The 27,898-nt window shown below is 35.7% G+C and overlaps 1 protein-coding gene across 6 annotated transcripts in view; it reads right to left on the bottom strand.

The window, feature by feature from the left end:
* DOP1A (DOP1 leucine zipper like protein A) overlaps positions 1-27,898 on the bottom strand; it is a 110,225-nt gene that overhangs the window by 53,167 nt on the left and 29,160 nt on the right. For 4 of the 6 annotated variants that reach the window (XM_043592991.1, XM_043592994.1, XM_043592993.1 and 1 more), the window contains exons 2-9: positions 24,923-25,113; positions 21,185-21,366; positions 13,294-13,464; positions 10,241-10,430; positions 7,814-7,912; positions 2,307-2,406; positions 1,442-1,551; positions 471-579 (exon numbers count right to left, since the gene is read on the bottom strand). In XM_043592991.1, the coding sequence (XP_043448926.1) occupies positions 471-579; positions 1,442-1,551; positions 2,307-2,406; positions 7,814-7,912; positions 10,241-10,430; positions 13,294-13,464; positions 21,185-21,366; positions 24,923-25,060 (1,099 nt within the window). In that variant the 5' untranslated portion in view covers positions 25,061-25,113. The remainder of the gene's footprint in view (positions 1-470; positions 580-1,441; positions 1,552-2,306; positions 2,407-7,813; positions 7,913-10,240; positions 10,431-13,293; positions 13,465-21,184; positions 21,367-24,922; positions 25,114-27,898) is intronic. The other 2 variants (XM_043592992.1, XM_043592995.1) reach the window with 1 other exon arrangement.

Raw genomic sequence — 27,898 nt, 5'->3', positions numbered from 1 at the left:
CTCAGGTGCCATAACTAACTTCCCAATAAATCTACTATAAAAGAAATACACAATGAAGAAAGGGAAAACACACAAAACAAAGGGGATGTAGGGAATCAAGCTGAGGGATAGAACCCAAATATTTTTGCTCAAGTCCTTGAGTTTTGTGAACTAGGACAGTCATGAGAGATCACAAATGTTTCAGTAACTTAATCAGGATTAGGAAGAGCTCAGACATTATCTTTAAAATGACTTATCTACTACATATATAGTATAGGGTAAAATATGAGAACATATGTGTTGGATGTATACATACGTATCTTCTTAATGTTCTGGAGTAAATTTTAGGCAAGAAATTGTTGAGAACCTGTATTTGAAGTCCACCTCAAAATATAGCAATTTTTCTACATAATGACTTTTATCTTATTTTTATTATGAGACAGTACAAAACAACCACATGTGATCTTATGTCCTATGACAGTATACATTACCTAGCTCAGGTTTGTCAAGTAAACTGATTAAAATACGAAAAGGTTTTAGATCCTGCATTAAAGTGCTCTCTTCTCCAAATCCATTCACTTGTAAGATGCCCACCATTGCCTTTAAAAAAGAAAAAGTACATTACTCATTTAAATAAACAGATTCAAAGACTTTTTTCTTAAGAAAAAAATTTAAATAGGACCATATGTAATGGAGATTTACATCTATTGCTTTTCTGAAACTCTTTCACTGAAGTTAGCTTTTTTCCTCTGCTAAGGGGGAAAAAAAGGTTTTATTCATCCATCTTGAGAGAAAAAAAGAGTGCTTACATTTGCTCTAGAAAAAAAGTGGAAAAGTTAAAGAAAATCTAGAAAAATAAATTCATGGTTATTTGAATTTTTGCCTAAAAGAAAAAAGTGTTTCTATTTAACATCATCATCGATGCTCCAAACTATTGTCTTCCCATTGGTAGTTCAAAACTATATTCTTATAACTTCACTCATTTAAAAATGCTTCAGATACCAACAAATCTCTTTGAGTTACCTTGAATATAAAGTAAAAATAATATAAAAGTATGGCTCATTTTAACTTTTCCATTACAATAGCAGATTTACCACATTTAGATTCCTCATGCAACCCAAATTTTCCCAAGGCTTCAGAGGATACAACAGAGGTCCTAGCCCATTTTTGGAAGAGCTCCAATTCACAGGGCAGACAGGTAAGAAGCTGTAACTATGTATTAATAAAGTTATGAGAACAAATTAAGCAATCTCTGGACTGACACAGAAATGAGTCTATCTTAAGATTACTTACTCATTGTATTGTAATCATTTGCTTGTTATAATCATTCTTAGGAAGTTTGTGAGTCTTGTCTCCACCCTTCAGTGTTGAATTAATTCAATTAAGGCAGGACCTTGTCTTACACTTGTTAACTCTAGTGATCAGGGAGTAACCAAAAAATAAAATGAAAGCATTTCATTACCTGGACCAACAATTCTTTTGAAAAGGTAGTGAAATAGTAAGTAGCATGTTCTTCAGGATTACTGTGTCTTGTGCTTCTGGGTCCTATGATAGCACCATTGTTATCAAAACCTCCATGGAAACAAATGGCAAAATAAATTATACTGGAATTCTCAAATCCGTTGTTCATTAAATACCAAAACACCAAATATCTCAAAAACAACACCAAACACTTACCAGTTAGTAGCCCAATCAATGTCAGCAAGAGAGATCATTTTAGATAGTTTAATAAAGGGAAACCAATTCAATACATAAGTGAGTATCATAGTATTCTTCCAGCATTATCCAATATTTTTCTTTTCAATCTAACAAATAGTGAAATAACTGAAGATTCAGAAAATCCAAGATAAGTTATATTTTATTTTTTCACTCTAAGCAGTAAGGAGTCGTGGACGGGCCAAACACTCAAAGTATGGAAAAACAAAGAACTTACTGCTTGAGTGTGAGACTGGTAAGGTACCATGTGTGGGTCAGCAGTAATAGTTCTGATTCCTTTGATGACTTCAAAGTTTTGGAAATTATGTTATTATTTTGATTATTTATTTATCCTTCTTTGTCTACATACTCACAGTATAACAGCCTCAATTTATAGGAGGAAAAAAATCTTGTCAAAGGAAACAGGAATGGGTTAAAATAGCCTCTAATGTTAAGAAGATTTTGAAATTTCTTCATATAATACACAATTAATCCTACTTACATTTTTATTGCCTATTTAAGCAAACTATTAATTTCTTCATTTAGGACACACATGAAACTTGATAATACTTATGTATGGCAAATTTCCCCGTATCTTTCCCAAGCTAAGACCATACACATCAAACACCTACCAAGAAGCCATGCATAAAGTCTTCGGTTCAGGGACATATCCCTCCTCAGTACTACATGAAGAGCTGCTGACAAGATCCTGATCATATCTGGTCGAGTGGCCTGAAAAAGTTAAAGATGTAGTTGTATTTCATCACATACAAAAACACATTCTTTTTTTCCTCTTTAAAAAACATACCACCTTGCAATACGCTCAGAACTTTAGGGCTTATGAGGTAGTTTCATAGAAGACTCATCTGACTCTTCAAACACAGGAATGATTATTGCCATTTTACAGATTAGGGAACAATAAGAAAAGGTAACGCAGCTGTTTAGTTGCATACGTGAAACTATACCTCAATTATTTTAATCTCCATTTTAAAATTCGTTATCCTATCCAGAATTAGCAAGCTCTGACACAAAACAAAAAATGGAGTAAGATGGAACCGACTCAAGAAAATCATGTCTTTAGTCTTTTACATTCACAGCTGTGTCAACTGGTGGTAATTACTTTAGATGTTCATGATCTCCATCAATTTCAAGCCTTTCATTTCCTGATCTCTTAAAAATTTTTATCTTGTACTATTTCAAACATACAGAAAAATATAAAAAACAATATAATGAATGCTTTTTGTGCCCATATCCAGTTTTAACAAATTTTTTTCATGTTACTCAAGATCTTCTAAAGAGAAAATATTTTTTCTTTGCATCCTTCCTAATAGCCTTAATTAGATATTTAAAAAATATACTAAAGAAGATCTGGTTTTCACTAAAAGAGGTGAAGTTAAAAGATAACAGGAAGGCAGCTAGTTAAATTGCTATTAATTTAAAGACTATTTCTAGATAATCACTTTAAAAGAGAATCTTGGACCCTGAGCATTAGAAGGTAACGTGGAAATCAATTAGTCTAACAATCACTCTAGAATAAAAAGGGCCTAAGTACTTAGCCAAATTCAAATGTCTGGTTATTGCCTCACCTAGATAGAGAATGGACTTTACAAAAAAATTAACTTTATTTTTGAGAACTGACTTCTTTATCATAGACTTGTCAACTTTTTACTACGCCATGCTTCTTGACAGTATTAAGCAGCTTACATGTTTTAAAGGAATCTTCGAGAAACAACTGAGATGTTACAGAACACAGATCATCAATAGCCAAAAAATTATGGTCACTCATCTGAACACAGAGGTCTTTATTAATCTAAGCAATTCGCAAAGTGTGGTCCCTGAACTCCTGAGGATCTCTAAGACTCTTTCAGGGGGTCCACGAGGTAAAAACTATATTCATGACAATTCCAAAATGTTATCTGCCTTTTTTGATGTGTGGGCATTTGCTCTGATTATGCAATACTGAGTAAAACTGCCAGCATCTTAGCATGAAAAGAAGCAGTACAGCAGTGGCATCTACCGTACTTGTGGTCATGGTATTCTTTACTGCCATATACTTCTAGTAAAATTAAAAACAAAGAAAAAAAAAGCCAGTGTCACTCAAGAACGTTGTTGATGAAGCAGAAGTTTGTTTTATTAAATATTAGTCCCTGAACACACGTCTTTTAACACATGTCCTGTGTAATGAAATGGGGAGTATACACAAAACACTTCTGACATATACTGAAGTATATATGATGGATGTCTAGGGGCACATGGGTGGCTCAGTAGGTTGAGTGTCTGACTTCGGTTCAGGTCATGATCTCGTGGTCCCTGAGTTTGAGCCCCTTGTCAGGCTCTGTGCTGACAGCTCGGTGCCTGGAGCCTGCTTCAGATTTTGTGTCTCCCTCTCTGTCCCTCCCCCACTCACGCTCTGTCTCTCTCTCAAAAAAAAAAAAAAAAAAATGATGGATGTCTTGAGGAAAAACACTTGTGTGACTGTTTGCATTGTGAGCTGTACTATTGGCTTTTTTTTTCATCAAATACCACTTTTGCCTGAAGGAGTGATTGATACAAACTATGATTACCAGCTTGAACACATGGCACATATTTTCTCAAAAATAAAGTGTCACTGCAACAAAACAATTCATATTCATCATTACAAATAATAAATTTAGAGCTTCTAAGAGAAAATCTGAATTTTTAAGATTTTTTATTTTATTTTCTTAGAGAGAGAGGACAGGAGCAGGGGAGTAACAGGAGAAAGAGAGAATCTTAAGTAGGCTCCACTCCCAGCACAGAACCCAAAATAGGGCTTGATTTCACGACCATGAAATCATGACCTGAGCTGAAATCAAGAGGTGGATGCTTAACTGACTCAGCCACCCAGGCACCCTAAAGATTTTATTTTTTAGTAGTCTCTACACCCAACTTGGTGCTCAAACTTAATTCCTGCCTCCCCCACCCCACCCTGCCCCGCCACTGAGGTCAAGACTCACATGCTCGACTGACTGATCCCACCAGGCACCCCGATAAAATCTGTTATTTGGCTTGAAACTGTATGTACTGAATTAAATTAAATTGGCTTGAAAGCTTCCCAATACCTAAAAAAATTTACTGATGAGATCAGTGGGAATAGTAAGAAATGTGATAGTTGTTACTGTGTTAACCTTTGAAAGATCTGCATAATTCGGCAACTAACATTTTCCAAATAACCAACCATGATGTTACAAAAGCATATTTGGGTAAAACATCCATTCAAGGGTAAGAAAGACCAGCAGGTTTTCATGAAACAGAACATGAAAAGTTTATTGATATGGTTTCAGATTCCATACCGCAACTAATTTTTTAAAAACTGCAGCTTATTGAAAGATGCTTGGGTGGCTCTGTTGATTAAGCATCTGAAACTTGATTTCAGCTCAGGTCATGATCTCTCATGGTTTCATGGGTTCAAGTCCCATGTTGGGCCCCACACTGACAGCACAGAGCCTCCTTGGGATTTTCTCTACCTCTCCCACTCATGTGTAGGTGCTCGCTCTCTCTCAAAATATATAAACATTTTAAAAAAACACTACTTATTGAGTTATGGTGTCGTATCAAAGAAGAATATGCTGTTTTAACAACAACAAAAAGACTGCTGAAACACTCCTCTCTATTCCAATTACGTATCAGTGTGAGATCAGATTTTTTTCATATACTTCAAATGAAAGAAAAAAATCACAACAAATTGGATGCAAAAGCAGATATGAGCATTTTGTTCCATACTAGAGCATACATTAAAGAAATCTGTGGAAAATTTCTACTGTATTCACTAATTATTTCAATGTGTTGGAAGAGCTACTTTCATAAAATGTTATATATACTAACATGATAACTCTGTTACTGTTAGCTTTTAAGTAAATTAGTAAATATTTAAAAATCTGTCAGTTTTAATTTCTAGTATGATATAGATAAATCTAACCTCCATAAACAAAAGATTTTTTTTTTAGGATCCTCAATATTTTTAGAGAGTAAAACAGGGTCCTAAAACCAAAGCATTTGAGAACTGCTGATCTATCTAACATCAGATATGAAGATTACAGATACTGCTACAAAATCTTGAAAAGTACTAATGTCTCCCAATCTTATTTTGAGAAAAAAAACTATTCTTAAGAAAGAAGTCACTACTTTTTCTTCTTCTTTTTTTTTTCTTTAATTTATTTATTTGAAAGAGAGAAAGCGTGCATATGTGCAGGGCTGGAGGCAGGGAGACAGAGGACAGAGAGAGAGAGAGAGAGAGAGAGAATCCCAGGCGGGCTCTGCACTGACAGCACAGAGCTGGATATGGGGCTCGATCTCAGGAACTGTGAGATCATGACTGGAGCTCAAACCAAGAGTTGGACACTCAACCAACTGAGCCACCAAAGCGCCCTGGAAGTCACTTCTTGCTTACTGTTGACATCACCACATATTTCTAATATGGAAAACAATTCTCACTTAAAGGTATAAATGTTAGAGATTAGGGTCAACTTTCCATGAAATAAGTAAAAAGAGTCTAATAACCTGTCAACCGCTGAAGCTCTTAACAGTAATCACTTATGGGACAAGGTAATAAAGGCTCTGTTAAGTTATAATTACAATCAGTATTTGCTTAAAATTATATGCAAGATACGGAAAGAGGAAAATGGAGAACAAAGATGACAACTTCACCCATACTCTCAGATAATCTAAAAACGTGGTATGGTAATAGGTGGAAAATATTGGCTCTGGGTAGGGTACATACTTAAAAAAAACTTTAAACGTAGCTATTGTTTTTATAATACAAATTATAGAAGGGAAGGCTTGAGAAAATCTTCTTGGCTAGGAGGGATACAGAGGTGGTAGAGTAAGAAAGTACTGAAGGAAACTCAGCTAAACAAAAGGTTGAGAAACATTGGTCTAATGAGATTACAAATTAAGTTCTTCCCAGTTTAAGTCTACCATGACTTAATCCCTCACATTTTATTGAGTCACCTATCGTACACTGAAGGAGTAAAAAATGTTGAATGCCTGGAAGGGAAGAAAGACGGGGAAGGTTTAAGAGTAAAGGTCAATACATTTTTTTTTCAATAAAGATCCAGATAATAGACATTTTAAGCTTTTGAGCCATATACGTTATTTTAGCATATTCAAATCAAACTCATTATTACCTTGTGAGCTGTATGCCCACCCCTATACTGGTAAGTTCAGACTACACTGATGTCCCAGCAGGTGTTTCTGTGAAAAGTCAGAGACAGAATAAAGGCTTCTGGTTTAAGGACGGAACATTTAAAAAAATTGAAACTGAGTATAGTTTGTCTCCTAATTAGGGGCAATATAGGCAATGAAGTATAAAATTCTCCAATTATTAACAACTCAATTTCAAACTGAATAAAGTAATAAAGAAAAAGCTGAGTATGATAAATCATAATGAAAATCCACCAGTTTATCTACTAACCACAGCTCTGACAAAACTCCCAAACAATAGTCTTTTCTGCTAATGACTTTTTAGAAATAAAGTTTTCCAAGGTAGAAATTCTTCATATCTTACTACTTTTGTTGTACCATTCTGAATGTTCACATATTGGTGCTCATAACTTTTCAAAGTTTAGAGCTCCAAAGAATTTAGACCATTTCTTTAAAAATGAGAACATTGATTCAATTAAGTTCTACCAGTGAAACACTTCACTCATGATTTGTTAACTGCTCTCATTTGTAATAAAAGTACTAGAGAATGTCACAGTGACTGAATATTTGGCTTTCCAACAGCCAACACTGCTAACGTTCTAACATACATCACCAAATCACCAAACCAAGAAAAGGTAACCTCATGACAGAGATAACAACTAGGTGAACCTAGGTCTCAGAGACCTGCCTCACTCAGAGTTAGCAATGATTATCTTTTGTTTTTCATAGGTTACAACTTTTTTAAAAGGTATGAAATTTTAAAATTTCAATTTCCATGTTCTTACCCAAATCAATAAACCCTTTTTTCCCCCAAATTCCCAAAAATTCCACTCCTTGAAAAAGGAATTTGCTTTTTATGTATTATACTTACAAATTTATAAAAGAATTCAAACTAAATTCTACTAAAAAAATAACTACATGAGGAATCTAGGATTTTCCAAAGAATTCCTTATGTTAATATCATTATTAATGTTGTTACCTGACTCATGTGGAAGGGAAAACAGAAGAGTATGAGGTCCAGTGTGCTTCTCTGTACAAGTACACTTGAGTCCTGCACGGAAGTACTTACTGCTTCTACCTGAAATAAAAGAGCCTTTAACATCTCTTGTCTGTTACATTGGGAAATATTTACTGTGCAAATGGAATGGTTCATTTTTTCCAATAACTAAAAGTTTGCTTCTCAGTTTCTTATCACTAATTAAATGTATTTATATTATTTTGAATAAATAGGTAAATATGAGGGCTTAAAAAAAAATTAAGGCACACAAAAGAGTATACAGCAAAAAGTTCTCTCCCATATCTATCTCCCAACCGATTTCTTTTCTACAATGCAACCAGTATTATTGGTGACTATTTTCTGAAATGTAAGTAAATAAAAACACACATGCATATATCCCAAACTTTGCTTTTCTCTTTTAACAATATATTTTGGAGATCTTTTCTTAACACTACATAAAGAGCTTCATTATTTTTTCATGGTCAAAGAGATACTCTATTTCATAGATGAATCCTAATTTTTTAATAGGCTCCTAACAATAGACACTAGTACTGTTGGTATTTACTACTGTAAATAATGCTGCAATATATAATATACAGATGTACATTATAGGATAAATCCCTTAAAGTAGAATCTCTGGGTCTTGGGGATATGCATTTGCAACATGAATAGAATGCTTCCCATTAAGGTTATGTATATTTATATTCTCACCAGCTATGTGTGACAATTTCTGTTTTTTCATGTTTACTCATGCCTTTTTTTTTTTTTTTTAATTTTTGCCAATCTGATGTATGACAATTGGTATCCTGGTGTAAATTTTTATTTCTATTATAAGTAATAGAGCATCTTTTCATATGTTTATTTGTATTTCTATTAGGTAAATTATCTGTTCAAATCCATTTTTCCACTTGATTGTTAACAGTTGCTTATTTATTTATAGTAGCTCCTTGAATAACAATGAAGTTAGTCCTTTGGCTGTGATATGTTACAAATAGTTTTTCAATTATGACATTTATTTTTTAAAGAAATAAAGTGACTTGTTTAAAATTTCCATTAACTCATTAAAAGGAAATGTTAACAATACATTTAAAAATCTGCATCAAAATGGTATAGTCATTTTATAAAATTCATTCATAAAAGAATTCAAACTACATTCTATTAAAAAAATAACTACATGAGGAATCTAGGAATTATATCTTAATAAAGCTGTTATTTAAAAAAGTTAACATACCTTTACAATATGAACCACTTAGGAATCCTATTCCTAAATACTTTCCCAGGAAATAAAGACATATTTCTACACAAACAACTGTACGCAACTGTTTATAGCAGCTTTATTCATTACTGCCCAAACCAGAAACAAATGTTAACTGGTGAATGAATAAACAAACTGTGGTACATTCATACAATACAATACTACACAGCAATGTAAAGGAACTAACTACTGATATATACAAACACATGGATGAATCTCAAATGTTATACAAAGTGAAAGAAACCAGACTTAATGGCTGATATTGTATGATTCCATCTATGTAATGTTCTAGAAAAAGCACAACTATAGAAACAGAAACCAGACCAGTGTTTGCAAGGGCCTGGGAACACAGGATAAGAGAAGCAACCACAAAGGGGCACAGAAGATCTTTGTGGGGTGATATAAATGTTCTTTATCTTGATTAGTGTATTGATTACCTGACTGTAGGCATTTGTCAAAATTCATACAACTGTACACACAAGATGTTATTTTCAGTGTATGTTTATTACAGTTTAATAAATGTACCAAAATCTGCATAAAAATCTCAGTTATTTCATAATCAGATGGGAGAAAAGTATGGGATGGTTAATCACAATTTTTAAAAAAACTTTTCAAAGTGCCTTTGAGGGTTTGTTGTTTACTCCTTGCTAGTTTTCAGAGATAGCACTACAGAGATAAAAGGTTTCCTTTTGTTCTTCATCTAGAAATTAAAAAGTTTAATCAATGTGATTTTTTTGGTACAATTTTTTACCATCTACTTTGGTACTAGAGATCTTCTTGCAAAATTCCCATACAGAATCTAAAACCCATCTTTCCCATAATGAAAGCTATGATTGAAGAGAAGGTTCGCTTGGGTATAATTAATGTGGCTATATTAACAGTGGTCTGATCAGTTAGCAAGATGGTAATAAGGACCACTTATTTGCTTGAATAACGGATGGAGATAACATATAACCTACAATTCTTTTTACATGAAAAGAAATTTTTGAAGATTTTAAAAAGAATAGTGACTAATTTTGTCTTTAAGTTTCCTTGATGAAAATTGTAAGCGCCGTGAAAATAGGAACTTTGTGGCACGATTCTCAATATCTGTCTGTAATAGTGTGCCTGGCTCTTGAGAAGTATGTTAAATGAGCAACCACATATAGACCTACCATTAGCTCAATATCACTGCCAATTATATAAAGTTGATCTTCCATGGAAAGCTTTCTGTTCAAATGGGCGAGAACGTATGTGATTCCTGGTAAACGCACAGCAGGACTGGTGAGAAGACTCCCCCAGAGGGCACTGTAGAACGCAGACTGGTCCACTGCAGCAGCAACCTTCTCCAGCAAAGTGTTTGTTCTGAGGTACAAAACAGAGTGGCTTAAGAAGAGAAGCATTTAGGGGGCACCTGGGTGGCTCAGCTGGTTAAGCATCAAACTCTTGACTTCGGCTCAGGTCATGATCTCATGGTTTGTGAGATCCAGTCCCATGCTGGGCTTTGCGCTGATAGTGCAGAGCTGCTTGGGATTCTTTCTCTCCCTCTCTCTCTCTCTGTTCCTCCCCAACTTGTGTTCTCTCCCTTTCTCCCAGAAATAAACATTAAAAAAAAGAGAGAAGCATTTAGTTTCACAATGTTAAAAATAAATTCTTTTCTGGAATGTATGAAAGCATTCACAGTATAGTTTACATGCTGTGCCCTGGAGACAAATGTGATAGACTGGGAGAAGCACATACTTTAGAGGACTGGATTTAAGTCCTGGCTCCCCCATTTACTAGCTGTAAGTTGGAGAAATCAGTTAATCTTTCCTCAGTTTCCTGATCTGTAAAATGAAGACAATGACAACAAAAAGAACACCCCAAGTCCTATCTACATTAGTGGGTTGTTAAACACCATATACATTCATATTTATTTTTAATTTTATTTATGTTTGATTTTTATTTATTTTTAATTTAATTTTATTTCATTTTATCTTATTTGAGAGAGAGAAAGAGAGAATCTTAAGCAAGCTCCATGCTTAGTACAGAGCCTGACATGGTGCTCAATCCCATGACCCTGGGTGGGATCATGACCTGAGCCGAAATCAAGAGTCAGATGCTCAGACTGAGCCACGCAGGCATCCCAGACCACCATATACATTTTAGTTAACAGTAATCCTGTAGCAGAAAATATTTTCTCTTGGATTTCTATGAAATTCTTAAAGGACACTTTCCAAATGTTTCCTTTTCTTTGAAATCATATTATGCAACTCACAATAACTTTGAGAGTGTCTTGGGGATTCTAGCAGGGGAATGTAGCTACTCATATATCCTTGACCAAAGAACAGTACTCCTCTATCAGGGAAGGTCATCCCTTTCAACTAAGCACACAGCTTTGGGAGGGGCACACATGGAGTGGTGAGGGAAGAGGGAGACACCTGCTTAGCGAGCCAGGTCAGCTAAATCAACCCTGGCGATCAAATCAATGGGGTGACAGATACACAGCCAGATCGCCCTCACATCTTATAATTTACAAAACTTTAATGAATTATACCTATAACAAAATCAAAGATATATTATTGCTTTATTAAGGACTGCATTCAAAAATTACTTATGATTAGTTTCAAATATAATAATGTAATACATAAAAACTTATTACACTGTAGTAGAGTCAGAATCAAAAGAATCTGATGATGCGTTCTACTGTCTACTTGCTCTGTGACTTAACCTAACACTGTACTCCCTTCTGGCCTTAATATAGCTATAGATTAAAAGAACACATTTATCAATCCCTTTATTATACTTTGTGTTGAAAAGCTACTAAAACATAATGCTATGGTCTGAATGTCTCCTCAAAAGGTCATATTAAAACCCTATCCTCCCAAAATGATGGCATCAGGAGAAGTGGAGCCTTCGGGAGATGCGTAAGTCATGAGTTCTTATGAAAGAAATCCCACAGAACTCTGTAGCCCCTTCCACTATGTGAGGACACCAGCTACGAACCAGGGAGAGGGCCCTCACCAGAATATGACCATGCCGGTACTCAGATAATGACTTCTAGTCTTTAGAACTCGGACAAATAAATTTGCTGTTCATTAGCTACCCAATCTGTGGAATTTTGTTACAGCAGCTCAAACTGACTAAAACACATTAACAAGACAAAACACAGACTATAGTCCTAAAAATCATTATTCACTGTTATATTTTTAATTGCAACTAGCAAACTTAAGTGCTTCCCTTAGAATACAACAATTTAAATTTTAAAATAAAATGGACTTATACACTAAATGAAATAAAACATATGTTTCTAAAACTGTAAGCAAGTAAGTAAAAAAGTTAACAAAAGAAAATGATAAATTTTGAGGACCAAAATTATATTTTCTCAAAGTAGCTCAGGAGCGTAATCTAGTATTTTCAGGGTTAGAGTCTGACTATATTACAGAAACATATAAACCACCATAAAATAGAGTAACTGGTGAGTGCGCTAGAATAAATTAAATTTAAGTCATTAAGTGTACTCATAAAATTAAGTTTGGCCTTTTTTATGTTTGCTACCTCAACTCATAATTTCCTTTTTGGTGAGAACATCAGTAACAAGCTATTAAAGATAGTTAACACCATCATGTGCTGTCTACAACTATAAACTTCCTAAGAAATAATAGGCTCCAAGATGCATTAATTCATTTTCTTTGAAAAATTAAAATATCAAGAGCATCATGTCAACAGCCAGTAAAACATCACTGTACTTGGTGTTAAGCTCTTTTCCATCACTAAGAATTTAAAAACTGTTGGCACATGGTTCATTTTCCCATTCTTTTATTAATTTAAATTCTTATATACTGTATTATTTTAAATTATGGGTCACAATTTTTTGAGCGACTTACATGTGCTAGGAACTGGGTTGATTTCATTATTATAATAACAGAATGAAGTAAGTGTTATGTGTGTTTTATAGATGAGGAAACATAAAAAACTTCAGACCATGTTAAAAAAGCTTTCTTTTTAGCTAGGATTTGAACCCAGTCATCTATCTCCCAAGTCTGTGCTCTTAGCTATATTTTCAGTGCAATACACAAACTAGATATATTACAATAATTATTTTTTGCTACAGAAATCTTCACGTGATATATTCAAGGGTCTAGAATAATTAATTTTTGTGATGTTAAAACATTATCGATCCAAGGATACTTGGTGACAAATCCAGGCCTTTGATCACTTAGTGGCAACAACAGTAGCACCATTTCACCTCTCGTAGTACTCCGATCCTTCTTCTAAGCCAGGCAGAATACCAGTTAGCAATCCTTGTAGACCAGGCTTCAGTGTTTTACCCAAAGGCAGGTAATATATCTCATACAAACTTAGCAATGTTGGTTTCACAGACATGGCAGCATTTGCAAGAAGAGGAAATAATCCAGAACTGTTTAAAAACATAGAAATAAATGGGGGTAAGGAGAAGCACATTAACTACAAAATATTAATTCATATGTACATATGATGAGGGAGAGTGGGGCAAGCTGAGGGCAAAATACAGGCTGGCAGACCCTTTCCCCCAGGTAGAATATGTGTGATATTCCTTGAACACTCCTGGCTACCCAAGAACAAAGGAAAGGGTGCTTGCCATGGTGATGTGGGAAACTAAGGCTAATGAAACATTAAATCCCCTTATTGCCTACAGCCCATTGACAAATCCATGAAACAGGCAGTGTGACTTCCCTCTAGGAGCTCAGTTGCCTTTGCTTTGCTAGAGGCAAAAGAGAATCTTAGCTTAACATTAACCCAACCTCGAGGATCCTGTAAGCCTACTTTAACATATAAAAATCCCTCAGGAGTACCTGGGTGGCTCAGTTGGTTAAGTGTCCCACTTTGGCTCAGGTCATGATATCATGGTTCATGAGTTCGGGCCCCCCCGTCGGGCTCTGTGCTGACAGCTCAGAGCCTGGAGCCTGCTTTGGATTCTGTGTCTCCCTCTCTTTCTGTTCCTCCCCTGCTCACTCTCTGTCTCTCTCTCTCTCAAAAAGAAATAAACATTAAAAAATTAAAAAAAAATTCCTTTGGAAACTTCCTTTATCTCAACTGCCCCAAGATATGTGCTCGCAATCATACTCCAAGCTTATGGCCTCCTGATATCCATCTGAAGGGTCTCATGACTGACATTTTATTAAATGGTAATAAATGGCATTTCCCTAGCAAAAGCTAACCCTTCAAAGTCCTGGAGACCTTGCATCCAAAATACCTTCGAGACTTACTCTATCCCTGACCCCCTCCCAACCTGAAGGTATATAATCAGTTACCCATCATGACCCCAGTGCAGGTCTTCCTGCCCATGGGTCCCGTCCCCATGCTTTAATAAAATCGCCTTTTTGCACCAAAGATGTCTTTAAGAATTCTTTCTTGGCTGTTGGCTCTGGACCACGCCACTATCACCCCAAAATTTCATCACCTACATATGTATATAAACCTTAATTTATATTTTGATGAAATAATAAGTTATACCGATTGGCTCAAAATGATATCCTGCATATTGATGACTTCTACTTCCATTAAACCCAGATTTCTCACCTAAGTTTCAGACTCAAAAGCCAGTGGCTAGCTAGCTAGCTATTTCACAGTCTTCAAATGTCACAATTTTAAAATATGGCATCACCATCTGTCTGGGTGACCAAAAAGCTATAAATTTAAAAGTGATCCTTTACCCTTTAAAAAAAATCTTCTCTAACTTATAATCAATCACCAAGTTTTCTCTCCAAGTCACTCTTCTAGATATTTTTTAAATACTGTAAATTATCTCCATCTCTACCACACTTTTTCTTAGAAGACACCACCATTATATACAGCTCAGTCATCATGACTTACCAAGTACTGCTTCAGTATTGCCCTGAAGCAGCTGTCCTCAGTAAACCTTTTCATTGGCTTCCTGTTGCCTTTAGGATACAGTCTAGTTTAACACAGTTTTAACATTTTGCTACTCCATTATCTCTGTACAGGTCACATAAACTCACCCATTTGACTCCTGCACCCTCTGCTCCAGCTATACTGAAGAATTTCTTTCAGGTTTGTTTTAAATCCTTCCATGCTCTTTTTAGCGTCCAGGCCTTTTCACAAGCTGTTCTGACAGGTTCAATTACTGCTCCCTTACTTCTGTCCTTTTTGTTGACTCCTAGACTTTCAGGAATTAGCCTAGCCATTCCCTGGAGGAGAATGTCTCTTAATTAGACTAGGTTAGGCTCCCTATTTTATATTCCCATAGTACCCAATACTTATTTATTCTAGTAAGTAATTCTGTTTTTATTAATTCTAATAAGTAATTCCGTAAATATCAGAAAGCAAGGTACCATGACTATCTTTCTGTTTCTGTATCCTAAGTCCCTAGCACCAAGTCCTCTTGCACTTAGTGACTGCTTAACAAATGAATTAAGAATCTCTTGCTCCTAGTTTGTACAGTAAATAGAGGTCATCAAGAGAGAACTCCCTGAGTTTCCCACATTCCTGCCTCCAATTTTAGGCAGTCTGATTTAAATTTATAGTTGAAGCCTCCTCAAAGCTACCTTCCTCCATAAACTGCAGCGCCCAATGCCGGCCTTTGCCAGAATCCTGCTTCATCCATTTTCCTTTTCACACTTCTAACTTCTTTCTCTTTTTTAAAATATTTTATTTTTTAAGTAATCTCTACACCCAACACGGCACTCAAACTGACAACCCAGAGATCAAGAGTTGCATACTATGAGCTAACCAGGTGCCCCCTTTCTGATAACTTCTATCTATCTTCTTCCACTTACATCTTTGCCTTTCAACACAATTGTGGTTATCTGTGAGTCTAAAAAGAGAATAAATTACAACAATAAAATCCCAAATCCTTTATCTTCACTGCATTCTGGCTTGAACCTATCTTCCCATTTCAATTAAAAAAAAAAGTATGCATTTTCCCCTATTTATCACCTGTCATCTGATCTTCGATCAGGATACTTCTACCCCCTCTAATGAAACTATTCTCATTATCATCAGCAACGTCTATTAACTGCCAGATCCTATGCTCTATTTTCAGCCCTTTTACCATTTGCTTTGCCTGTAATATTTGATACTGTCACCCACAACTTTCTGTTGAAACTCTCTTCCCTTTTGGCTTCCACGTTAGCTATTTCCTGCTACATTTTCTATCTCTGACTCTTGTTCCCCTTCACTGACTAAATATTCACAGAATGGTCTTCCTTCTCCTTCCTTCTTATTCACAATGTACCTGGGTGATCTCAATTATTCTCATGGCTTCAACTGCCACCTAAATGATCACCGCTCTAAAATCTCTCTCCAGCCTGAGGTCCAAATTTGTTTTACCAAAATTTTACATACTTTACTTTACATACACATTTAAGACTTTGTGGCACTCAAACTGCACATCTAGCCTTCTTAGTAACACGACCATATACTGTATCATGTTTAAAAAATAAGCCCAAAGAGGCAAGATGATTTTTTATCAAAATATAGTTTATACAAGTTTACAAAGTCTTTGTACGTAATTATGCTAAACCATAAACCTTGAGATTAAAGAAATTACTTAAAAATAAAAAGTCCAACATTAATATAAACTTTAGTTTTTAAATTAGGTATGCTTTTAACAACTATAGAATAGCAATATAATTTTACTCCATAATGTGTATGTCAGAATGTCTGCCATATTTAGAAATGGTTTTCTAGAAGTGGTATTCTAGAGATAATTTACTATTTTTACGTAACATACCAGTGACAAAATCAGATATACTGTAATGTATTTTTTATTTTTTTTAATGTTTATTTTTGAGAGGGAGGGAGGGAGGGAGAGAGAGAGAGAGAGAGAGAGAGAGAGAGAGAGAGAGAGAGACCAGAGCATGAGCAGGGAAGAGGCAGAGAGAGAGGGAGACACAGATTTGTAGCAGGCTCCAGGCTCTCAGCTGTCAGCAGAGACTCTGACGCAGGGCTGGAACCCACTGTCTGTGAGATAATGACCTGAGCTGAAGTCAGACACTCAACCGACTGAGTCACCCAGATGCTCCAGATACACTGCAATTTTGTAAAATAGCTATGTTTCTTAAGGTAAAATTTGTGTTATTTTAAAGTTGAAAAAGTAGCAGGCATGAATTATAAAAGAAAAATATTGCATTAAGGAAGGACAATCCAGGGGCGCCTGGGTGGCTCCGTTGGTTAAGTGTCCGACTTCAGCTCAGGTCATGATCTCACAGTCCGTGAGTTCGAGCCCTGCGTCGGGCTCTGTGCAACAGCTTGGAGCCTGGAGCCTGCTTCAGATTCTGTGTCTCCCTCTCTCTCTGCCCCTCCCCTGCTCATGCTCTGTCTCTCTCTGTCTCAAAAATAAATAAAAACATTTAAAAAAATTAAAAATTTAAAAATGTTTAAAAAAAAGAAAAGAAAGAAAAATCTATCAGTTAATAGAGAATTACACACATTGATTCAGCAATTCTCAGCTTTTCTTTTTAAGTGCTTTCTCTTTGGAATGTAGTATTTATTACTATTAAAAACCTGTTACTGACTTTAGATGGTATTTTTAAGACATCCATGCAGAATTTAAAGACAAAACATATATGCACAGTAAAGCAAATCAGCAAAGCTAAAAGTTTGCATTAAAAAAAAAAACTAAAGTGATAAACCCATGACAAGAATGACCAAAGTAAAAAAAAAAAAAAAAAAAAAGAAATGAGGTCTGAGTTACCAATGTCAAGACTGAAAGAGGAAAACTAGATATATACATGCAAAAGAATGAAACTAGACCCCTATCCTATGCCACACACAAAAGTTAACTTGAATTAGGGACTTAAATATAAGGCCAGAAACTATAAAATTCTTAGAAGGAAACATAGGGGGAAAGCTCCTTGATATTGGTCTTAGAAATGATATTTTGGATATGAAACCTAAAGCACAAGCAAAAAAAGCAAAAATAAACAACCAGGACTACATCAAATGAAAAAGCTACTGCACAGTAAAAGATGATCAATAAAACAAAAAGTCAATCCATCGAATGAGACAAAAATATTTGTAAACCACATATCTAATAAAGAATTAACATCCAAAATTAATATAAGGGACTCACATAACTGGATAGCAAAAACACCTCCAATAATCGAATTAAAAAGTGGGCAAAGGACCCGAACATTTTTCTAAAGAAGATACTGGAATGGCCAATAGGCACATGAAAATGTGCTCAAGATCATTAATCATCAGGGAAATACAAGTCAAAACCACAATGGGGTACCATTTTACAACTGTTAGACTATTACCAAAAGACAAGAAATAACAAATGCTGGAGAAGAAGTGGAGAAAATAGGATCATTGTACACTGTGGGAGGGAATGTAAACTGGTACAGCAATTATGGACAATAATGTGGAGGTCCTTCAAAAAATTGAAAATAGAACTACAATATGATCTGGAAATCCCACTTCTGGCTATATGTCTGAAGGGAATGAAATCAGGATCTTGAAGAGATATCTGCATTCCCATGTTCACTGCAGCATTATTTCCAATAGCAAAACATGGAAACTTCTGTCCACTGACAGATGAATGGATAAAGTGTCACACATGATTATGCACATGCACACGCTCATGTACACACACACGCACATTCTCTCTTTCTCTGGAGTACAATCATGGAAAAAAAGAAATCTTGCCATTTGTGACAATATGGATGGATCTCTAGGGCATTATGCTAAGTGAAATAAGTCATACAGAGAAAGACAAATGCTGTATGTTCTCACTTAAATGTGGAATCTAAGAAAATCAAACTCATAAAAACAGAGAAGAGAATGGTGGTTGCCTAGCAGGTGGGGGGAGGAGAAATGAGTGAAGGTGGTCAAAGGTACAAGCTTCTAGTTATAAATAAGTTACAGGGATGTAATGTACAGATGGTGACTAGGGTTAACAATACTGTATTTGAAAGTCGCTAAAAGAGAATAGACCTTAAAAGTTCTCGTCATAAGAAAAAAAATCACAACTGAGGTTATGACGGATGTGTTAACTAAACTTATGGTAATCATTTCACAGTATATACATATATCAAATAATATGTTGTATACCTTAAATTTAGTGTTGTAGTCAATTATATCTCAATAAGGTTAAGAAAAAATTTTACATCTATATGAAAAGAGAGAGAGAGAGAACGAACCAGTGACCTGGAAGCTAGGTAAGAGGAAAGTACCCTGAATGCAGCACAGACAAGATGTTTAAAAACAAGTAAGAGAGGATCAGAAATGGGAAAGTCAGAGTGAGAAGATCTAACACATGCTTACTCATAGTTCCAAAAAGGGGAGACAGAATAGATGGAATCAAGGCAATTTTAAGAGTTTCAGAATTGATAAAAGTCACTGATTCATAGATTTAAAAATCCCAATGAATCCCAACTGGGATAAATACAGATACCTCCCTCTAAATACATCACAGTAAAACCACTGAGTACTAATGATGAAGATGAAGAAAGTCTCTTATAGATAGGATAACTAGGCAAGTCTTCTCCGGGGATCTGGTATTTAATCAGTGATTTGGATTAGAGCATTACAGAGTGAGGGGAAAAAGAAAAAAATGAGGAACAATAAACAAAGAGACCTGTGTTACAGAATGGAGTAAATTGGGTAGAAAGTGGCAGGAGCTGGAGGTAATTGACAGGGGCAGGGCCAAAATATATAAAACTTTAGAAACATAGTAAGGGCTTTGATTTTGACTTTAAGTAACAGGAAGAAGTCAATGGAGGTTTTTAGCAGGGGAATGACATCTATTTTAATGTATTAAAAAGTTTACTCTGGTACTGTATGGAGAAAAGGGTATAAAAGGGTAAGAACAAGATATTATGTGAATGTTAGAAGGCCAGTGACAAAGACCAAGCTAGAGATAAAGCTTACTTAGAATAGACGCTGCCAGTGAGGGTGGAAATAAGTAGATGTATTGGAACATCTATCAGAACAATAGGTAACAATTATTGAGTACTTCCTATATGCTGCACATTGTTCTAAACACTTTATATATATTTACATTTTTAATTCTATTAACAATCCTGTGAAACTGGTAATATTATTCTCATTTTGCAAATGAGAATACACACAGAGAGATGAAGAAAATGATCCAAGATCACAGAGCTGGTTAGTGGTAAAGACAAACTATTTTGATTCCTCTGCTCCTGTGCTTCACCAATGAAACAGATCTCCTAGTGAGAGAATGTACATGGGAAGAAGAATATGGGCAAAGAAAACAAGTTATTAAGTGTAACCCTTGGATTTCAGGCTCATGTAAATGGATGGACAATGGTGCCATTTACTGAACTTTAGTGCACTGCAAAAGGCTGGGTTTATAGAAAATGAATTTAGTTTGGAAGAGGGTGAGCTTCAGCTGCTTTTAAAGAACCACAAAGAGATGGCAAGTAATCCAGAAGTTTAAAGCAGAAGCCAACACTGGTGATCCCAAGTTGGGAGTTGGCACTTAAAAGATAAACCGTGGGTGTGAATATGCCCACCCAACAAAAGAATATAAAGTGAAAACATAAGACTAAGCAAACTTTAAGAAATTTTGTATGTCCAGGGATGCCTAAGTGGTTCAGTCAGGTGTCTGACCTTGATTTTGGCTCAGGTCATGATCTCATGGTTTGTGAATTTGAGCCTTGCATGGGGCTCTGTGCTATCACAGCACAGAATCTGCTTGGGATTCTCTCTCTTCCTATCTCTCTACCCCTCCCCACCTGCTCGCTCTCCTCTCAAAGTAAATAAAACTTAAAAAAAAAAAAATTCCATGTCCATATCAAGATTGAGAAAGTAAACTGGAGAATGTAAACCAATAGAAAAAGGCTATTCCAGGTAAAGAATGGTCAACTACATTGAAAGCTGCTGAGAGATAAAGGTATCTTATTTTTTTCTCACGATAGTCCTTAAGTTTAAAAAGGCAGAAAGTACTGTAGTCTCAACACTTTTAAGTAAAAATCATAAATGACATAGAAAAAGAAAAAAATTTAACATTAAGGAATATCCTAAATTTTTCTGAAGCACTTAACTATCAAAATATTTGACATTGATACCTAAAAACTTCATTAAGTTTTCAGTACTTTAGCTTTTACTGCACAAAGCATTTTAACACAGTTAAAAATATATTTTATTTATACATAAAAAATTATTCTTACCTGTATAAAAAAAGATCTTTGGCAAGTCTCTTGGGTCCAATGATTTTAAAGATAATTTCATATGTTTCAAGTGCCTTTCGATGAACTCCACCTGGTAATGCTGGATGTAGGCATTGAGCTAGGCGTTTGCCTATAGTCAGCTTTTTGGGTACTACCTGGTACTTTGCATTATTTTGTAAAACCTTGAAGAAAACATTTTAATTCAGCTGAGAAAAACAAAAACATTATATCTTTTATTTCCATTTCCTAGCACAGAATTTTCAAAAAATCCTTACAGGACTTCTTTACATTCTAAAAAGGTATAAAAGATGTCAAAGAACTCCTGTCTTAGTTACATCTGTCAATATACACCATATTTAAAATTAAAAATGAGGATGCAAAAAAATTATTTTGTTAAAAAAAACCAAACCCACTCCACGTTAACAGAAATACCATTTTTATTAAAAAAAAAAATCACAATATTTCAGGCGCCTGGGTGGCTCAGTAGGTTGAGCGACCCACTTCGGCTCAGGTCATGATCCCACAGCTCGTGAGTTTGAAACCCGTGTGTGGCTCTGTGCTGACACCTCGGAGCCTGGAGCCTGCTTCGGATTCTGTGTCTCCCTCCCTCTCTGCCCCTAATCCACTCGCATTCTGTCTCTGTCTCTCTCAAAAATAAACAAACATTAAAAAAGAAAATTAAAAAAAAAAACACAATATTTTGCCAACACATTTATTCAGAAGAGAGGCAATGATTTTGATTTTTGCAAATCTTTAATGTCAATCTATTTTTGATACACTATTTCAAAGATATGAAGGAAACTGGACCTCAACATAAATATGTCGTTGAAAGAGGGAGAACCACTGCTCTGAGATATCATATGTCAGCAAGGAGTTCTAATGCTTCCAAGAATCTACAAAAGATTATAACTACCCATTTGTTTTTACTAATTTCCCAAGTGGACCAATCACAACTGTGTTTATTCAAACATAACATTTATTTAGAGATAATGGTCAGGGTGGAATTTACAGAAGATCCTATTTTATAAACCACCCAAAGGAGATTAGTTATTTAAGTAACAAAAAAGAACTTATAAATTAATTCTTCAAAGTATTATAGTACAGTGCTGATAGAACATTACAGAATAAATGCACAATGAAAACAGGATAATATGCTAGAATTTGATTTAGAAGAAATATTTTTAAAAAGTCCTTTATCTTACAAAATAAAGAACCGAAATTAAAATACATAAAATGATCTGTCAAAGGCAGTACAGTAGAAAACTCAGGACAAGATCTCCAGGTTTTTAACAAAAGTGAAGGCTGTGAGGTCCACTTAAATATAACATTTTCTTCATTTATTTTTTTAAGTTTATTTATTTTGAGAAAGACAGAGAGAGTGCGAACAGGAGAGAGCACAGGAAGAGGGAGAATCTCAAGCAGGCTCCACACAGCCAATGTGGAGCCCATGTGGGGCTCAAACTCACGAGACCATGTGATCACAACCTGAGCTGAAATCAAGAGTTGGACGCTTAACCGACTGGGCTACCCCCGTGCCCCTACATAAAACATTTTCAAAATTCTTCCCACTACAAGTTTTTAATTTAGTTTTAAACTAGATGCAATGAAGGCAAATAAAGTTAAATCTAGAAATGAAAAGCAAATTAAGGGCAAAACACTGGCAAGAACACAGCTATGAAAAACATTTTTCAACTAGCTGCTTCCGTGTGTCCAAAGTTTTAATCTCAATTTTAAACACAGTAGCCAAGAGTCAGTAGCATGATTTTTTTATAGCACCATTATCTAAAAGGATTTCTGAATTGGAAAACGTTCTTTTTAAAAGCAATTTTGAATTGAAAAAAACGTATAATGAGGTGAAAAATGTAGTATATTAATAAATAACATTTTATATTAAAACATGTATTTAGACTATTTTCAACAAATTTATACTAAATACAATCCTTGCCTGTTCACAGCTTAAGTTTTCCCAACGACTTGCATATCCTCCTCTGTGTTATCTGGATACAATAAAATGTTTTCATAAATACTAAGTATAAAAACTACTTATGTACTTAATTAGGTCTATTAATTTCCACATTTAATAAATTGCTTTTAGGAGTGCCTGGCTGGCTCAGCTAGTGGAGCATGTGACTCTTGATCTGAGTGAGTTTGGGCCTCATGTTGAGTGTAGAGATTACTTAAAATCTTTAGGGGCGCCTGGGTGCCTCAGTTGCTTGAGCGTCAGACTTCAGGTCATGATCTGGTGCTTCGTGAGTTCAAGCCCCACATCAGGCTCTGTACTGATAGCTTGGAGCCTGGCGCCTGCTTCAGATTCTGTGTCTCCCTCTCTCTCTGCCCCTCCCCTACTCTCTCTCAAAAGTAAATATTAAAAAGTAATAATAAAATAAAATCTTTAAAAAATTAAAAAAAAATAAACTGTTTTTAAATATAACTCCTAGTAAGTCTTCAGAAAGAGATTCTTCAGAAGGAGACTGGGTGGCTCAGTCGGTTAAGCGTCTGACTTCAGCTCAGGTCATGATCTCACACTTCATGATTTCAAGCCCTGCATAGGGCTCTGCGCCAAAAGCTCAGAGCCTGCCTTGGATTCTGTGTCTCCCTCTTTTTCTGCCCCTCCCCTGCTCACGCTCTGTCTCTCTCTCTCTCTTAAAAATAAACACAGAAAGAAAGAAAGAAAGAAAGAAAGAAAGAAAGAAAGAAAGAAAGAAAGAAAGAAAGAAAGAAAGAAAGAGACTCTTCAGAGCAAGAAAGAACCTAACTACCTTTAAGCATACTCATAATTTTGGATGTAATTTCTTGAGGATATTATAAAAAAAATCTGAGAATTTATCAAACCCTAAATGATAAATGTTACAAGTTAACATGTCAAACAGAAGTTTGTGCATCTAATTTTAAGATAAATCCTTGGCACATTAAAAATGAAAGCTTTTCTGGAAGACATTAATTATCTATAGTATGTATGAGGTCAAGCAATAGTGTATTTGGAATGTATTTTAGGATAATTTCTTTCCTAATAATTGTATGTTAAGCTATTTGATGTTAAAAGTTACGGGGAGAGCTCTCATTTCTTATCATCTTCCCTACTGCATTTAATATTTAAAAACATTCCAATTCAGTAACAACTGCAAAACAAAAACAAAAACAAAAAACCTCCAAAAATTCCCAAAATCAAAACTATAAGTATGAGGTGAGCAAAGTTTGATCTAAGAAAACAAACAAAAAACAGTGTAAAAATGTAAAGCTATGAATTGATCTGTAATGCCATCATAATAGTGGATTAAAACCAGACATGTTAAGAGGAAACATTCAAGGCCAACCCCCAAGGCCTAAGTGACTACTTACCACTTTCGTAAAAAAAAGTACTGAATAGATCTAAGAATTGCCTGGATACAAAATTTTCCTTACTGCTAGATAACATTTGTAAAGCACATTTAAAGTTACCACTTTCTACACCAGTTTCTAATTTTGTTGTCAGGAACTCCAGAACCATATCTTTGCTCAATTACAGAAGCTTGTTAGCCCTCAGAGTTATTAGCATGTTTGCTTCCTAGTCTCATGTTTTTAATGGTAATGTTGTTTTGGCCTCAAAATATGCCTGGCTGTTCAGGCATGCAATTCATGAAGTAAAATAGCAGTACCAAAAGTAATTCTAAGCTTTAGTTATGTTTTTACAATTCTTTACTTCAAGCTTTAGAGAAGTCCAGTAAGTAGAAATTCAGATTTCTGAATTTCTGGACATACCTTATTAAGTTTTCCAAGTGCCGATATCAAATCTGCCCATTCACTGGAATATTCAAAATTCTTTAGTGCTTTGTCAATTGCGGCTACATAGTTTCTGTATTTGGAGTCACTCAGTAACTCCAGCTCTTCTGTGTTCATCCTCCCACAGCGTTCCACTAGAGACCAGTTCCAAAGTCATGTAAAATCATCACCTATAAAAAAGTTTGCAGAAGGAACCAAAGTTACAAAGTAAAGTATTAAAATGAGTTCATATGCTCTTGCTATAAAACTATTGTCTAACTTAAAAATGTTTCTTGAGTGAGAAGTGGTCGAAACTGGTCAACTAGTACACAGAGTCATGAAGAATTCACGTGTTCCTTCCCACAAACTGGAAAATGGCTGTGAGAACAAAAGGATATAAAAGAATAGGAAATATTCTGGTACTTATTTCAGCTTAGAAATAATGTTATTTATCTCCTATTTTCTGATACAATATTTGTGATAGACATACTCTTTTGCCTTGTTTTGATACATAAATACATTAAGATTGGTTTGGATTTGATATATCAAGGACATGCAGTGAAAAAAAAATGAAAAAAAAAAAAAAAAAAAAAAGAATGACTTGGAGGGGCACCTGGCTGGCACAGTTGAAGAGTATGTGATTCTTGATCTCGGGGTTTTGAATTTGAGCCCCACGTTGGGTGTACAGAGTCTTAAATAAAGCTTAAAAAAATATTTGGAGGTCATCTCATTTTATTAGACAATAAATGAGCATTTATAGTATAAAGGAACATCAACTATTCGGAATTTGACCTTACTTTTGATGAAACTGACAAATACACATGGTAATTTAAAACATGTTCATACATTCTTTGATACTGATTTTAAAAATGTGGTTCCAAATCCTCTAGCCCCTTGGGCTGGATTTTGTGACTCAATTCTGACAAAAATAGCAAGGCAGAAGTGATAATGTGTCATGGCTAAAACTAGGTTATAAAAGAACTTTAGCTTTCTCCCTTATCGTCTCTAAACTAAGATCATTAGGTTTGGGGAAAGCTAGTTGCCACCTTGTGAGAACACTTACACGAGCCCTATGGGGAGGTTCCAGTGGTAAAGAACTGCAGCTTTCTGCCAACAGTCATGTGAGTGAGTCATTTTGGAAGCAGATCTCCCATTTCCAAGCAAACCTTCATTTGACTGCAGTACCAACCAACATACTGACCGTAACTTCATGAGAGGTCCTGACACAGAGCTCTATAACCAAAGTCTCTCAAATTCATGACTTATAATAATCTTGCTGATTTAGGCCCCTGACTTGGGGGGTAATTTGTTATATAGCACTAGATAACTAATAGAGCAGTAGTAAGGATTTAAATGAGGCTCAACTAAATTTGGCCCAATGTGGCCTCTCCTCCACGATTTTTGTTATCCTGTCAGACTTTTAACTAACTCTGTACCTTTCTTTAGAGCTGGATTCATGGATGTGGAGGAGGATCTAAGAATGGGACTCAGAGTATTTCAACATGATTAAGTGAAAGGTAAAAACAGTCTTTCCAACAAATGGTTTTGGGGTAACTGGATATCCACATGTAAAATAATGAAGTTGACTCCTTCCTCATATCAACACAAAAATCAACTCAAAATGGATGATAGCTCTAAATGTAACAGTTATAAAAGTCTTAGAATAAAGTACAGGAGTAAGTTTTTGTGGCCTAGGGCTAGGCAGTCTTCTTAGAAATAACATAAAAACATCACAAGCAACAACAAAATAAATTGGACTTCATCAAAATGAAAAACCTTTCTGCTTTAAAGGATATGGTCACAAAATGAAAAGAGAAGAGGACTTCCAGGGAAGATAGCAGAGTAGGATGACACTAAGCTCACCTTGTCCCATGGATACAGCCAGATGATAAACACATTAGTGTAAGTAACTAAAAAAAATGACCCAGAGACTGGAAGAACAAACTCTCCACAGCTAAATGTAAGGAAGAGGCCATATCAAAGAGAGTAGGAGGGTGGTGACAGATTAGGAGCTAAATAGACCCAAGGGACTTTCCACAGGAGGGAGGGAGGAACACCCCAGGCACAAGAGAGGAGAGAAACAAACTTTCACACCAGGGAGACTGCACAGGGAAGATGAATCCCCAAATATTTGGCTTTCAAAACCAGAGGGGTCAAATTTTGTGAGTTCTTACAATCGCAGGCAGGACTTAAAAACCTGGAACTTTAGGGGGCACCTGGGTGGGTCAGTCGGTTAAGCGACTGACTTAGGCTCAGGTCATGATCTCAGTTTGTGAGTTTGAGCCCCACCTTGGGCTCTGTACTGACACTCAGAGCCTGAAGCCTGCTTTGGATTCTGTGTCTCCCTCTCTCTCTGCCCCTCCCCAACTTGTGCTCTGTCTAAAATAAATAAATGTAAAACACACGCGCGCGCACACACACATACACACGGAACTTTAAAAATCAGGAGGTTTATGAGAGAGCAAGGAGGGCGAGAAGAAACTGAGTCCCAGCCTTAAAGAGACAACACAACAAATAGCTCCACCCAAGATACAGCAAAGCAGCAGCAATCTGTCAAAAGCCTGGGGTATCCAGGAGGGAGATTTGCTTACTAATCTCAGAGCATGTGCCACAGGGGCAGGGATCTTTGGGAGACTTTTCCAGGAACAAATGAGCTTTCTCTCCCTCACTCCGCAGCATAAACACATGGACACCTGCAGCAACCAGCCAGGGCACCAACACTTGCTACCTAACTTGTTCATAGTGCCTCCACCCACTTGTTCTCTTGCAAACATGCCCCAAACAGCCAGAACTCTACTCCAGATCATCACCCATAGCAGACCTAGACAAACCTTGCTAACACTACCAGACCTGCCCCCATACACTTCTGTATATCAGCCTCTTCCAACCCATGTGCCTTAGTCCCCAGCAGCTGCAGGAACCCTCCTGTGGCTGACAACCTTGCTGGCACCAGATGCCCTGTCCTCACATTCTCCT

Source organism: Prionailurus bengalensis, chromosome B2 (genome assembly GCF_016509475.1).
Source record: "Prionailurus bengalensis isolate Pbe53 chromosome B2, Fcat_Pben_1.1_paternal_pri, whole genome shotgun sequence".
Lineage (NCBI taxonomy): Eukaryota > Metazoa > Chordata > Mammalia > Carnivora > Felidae > Prionailurus > Prionailurus bengalensis.
The sequence above is the reverse complement of the archived record's forward strand: the minus strand, read 5'-3'. Positions and strand labels throughout refer to the sequence as shown.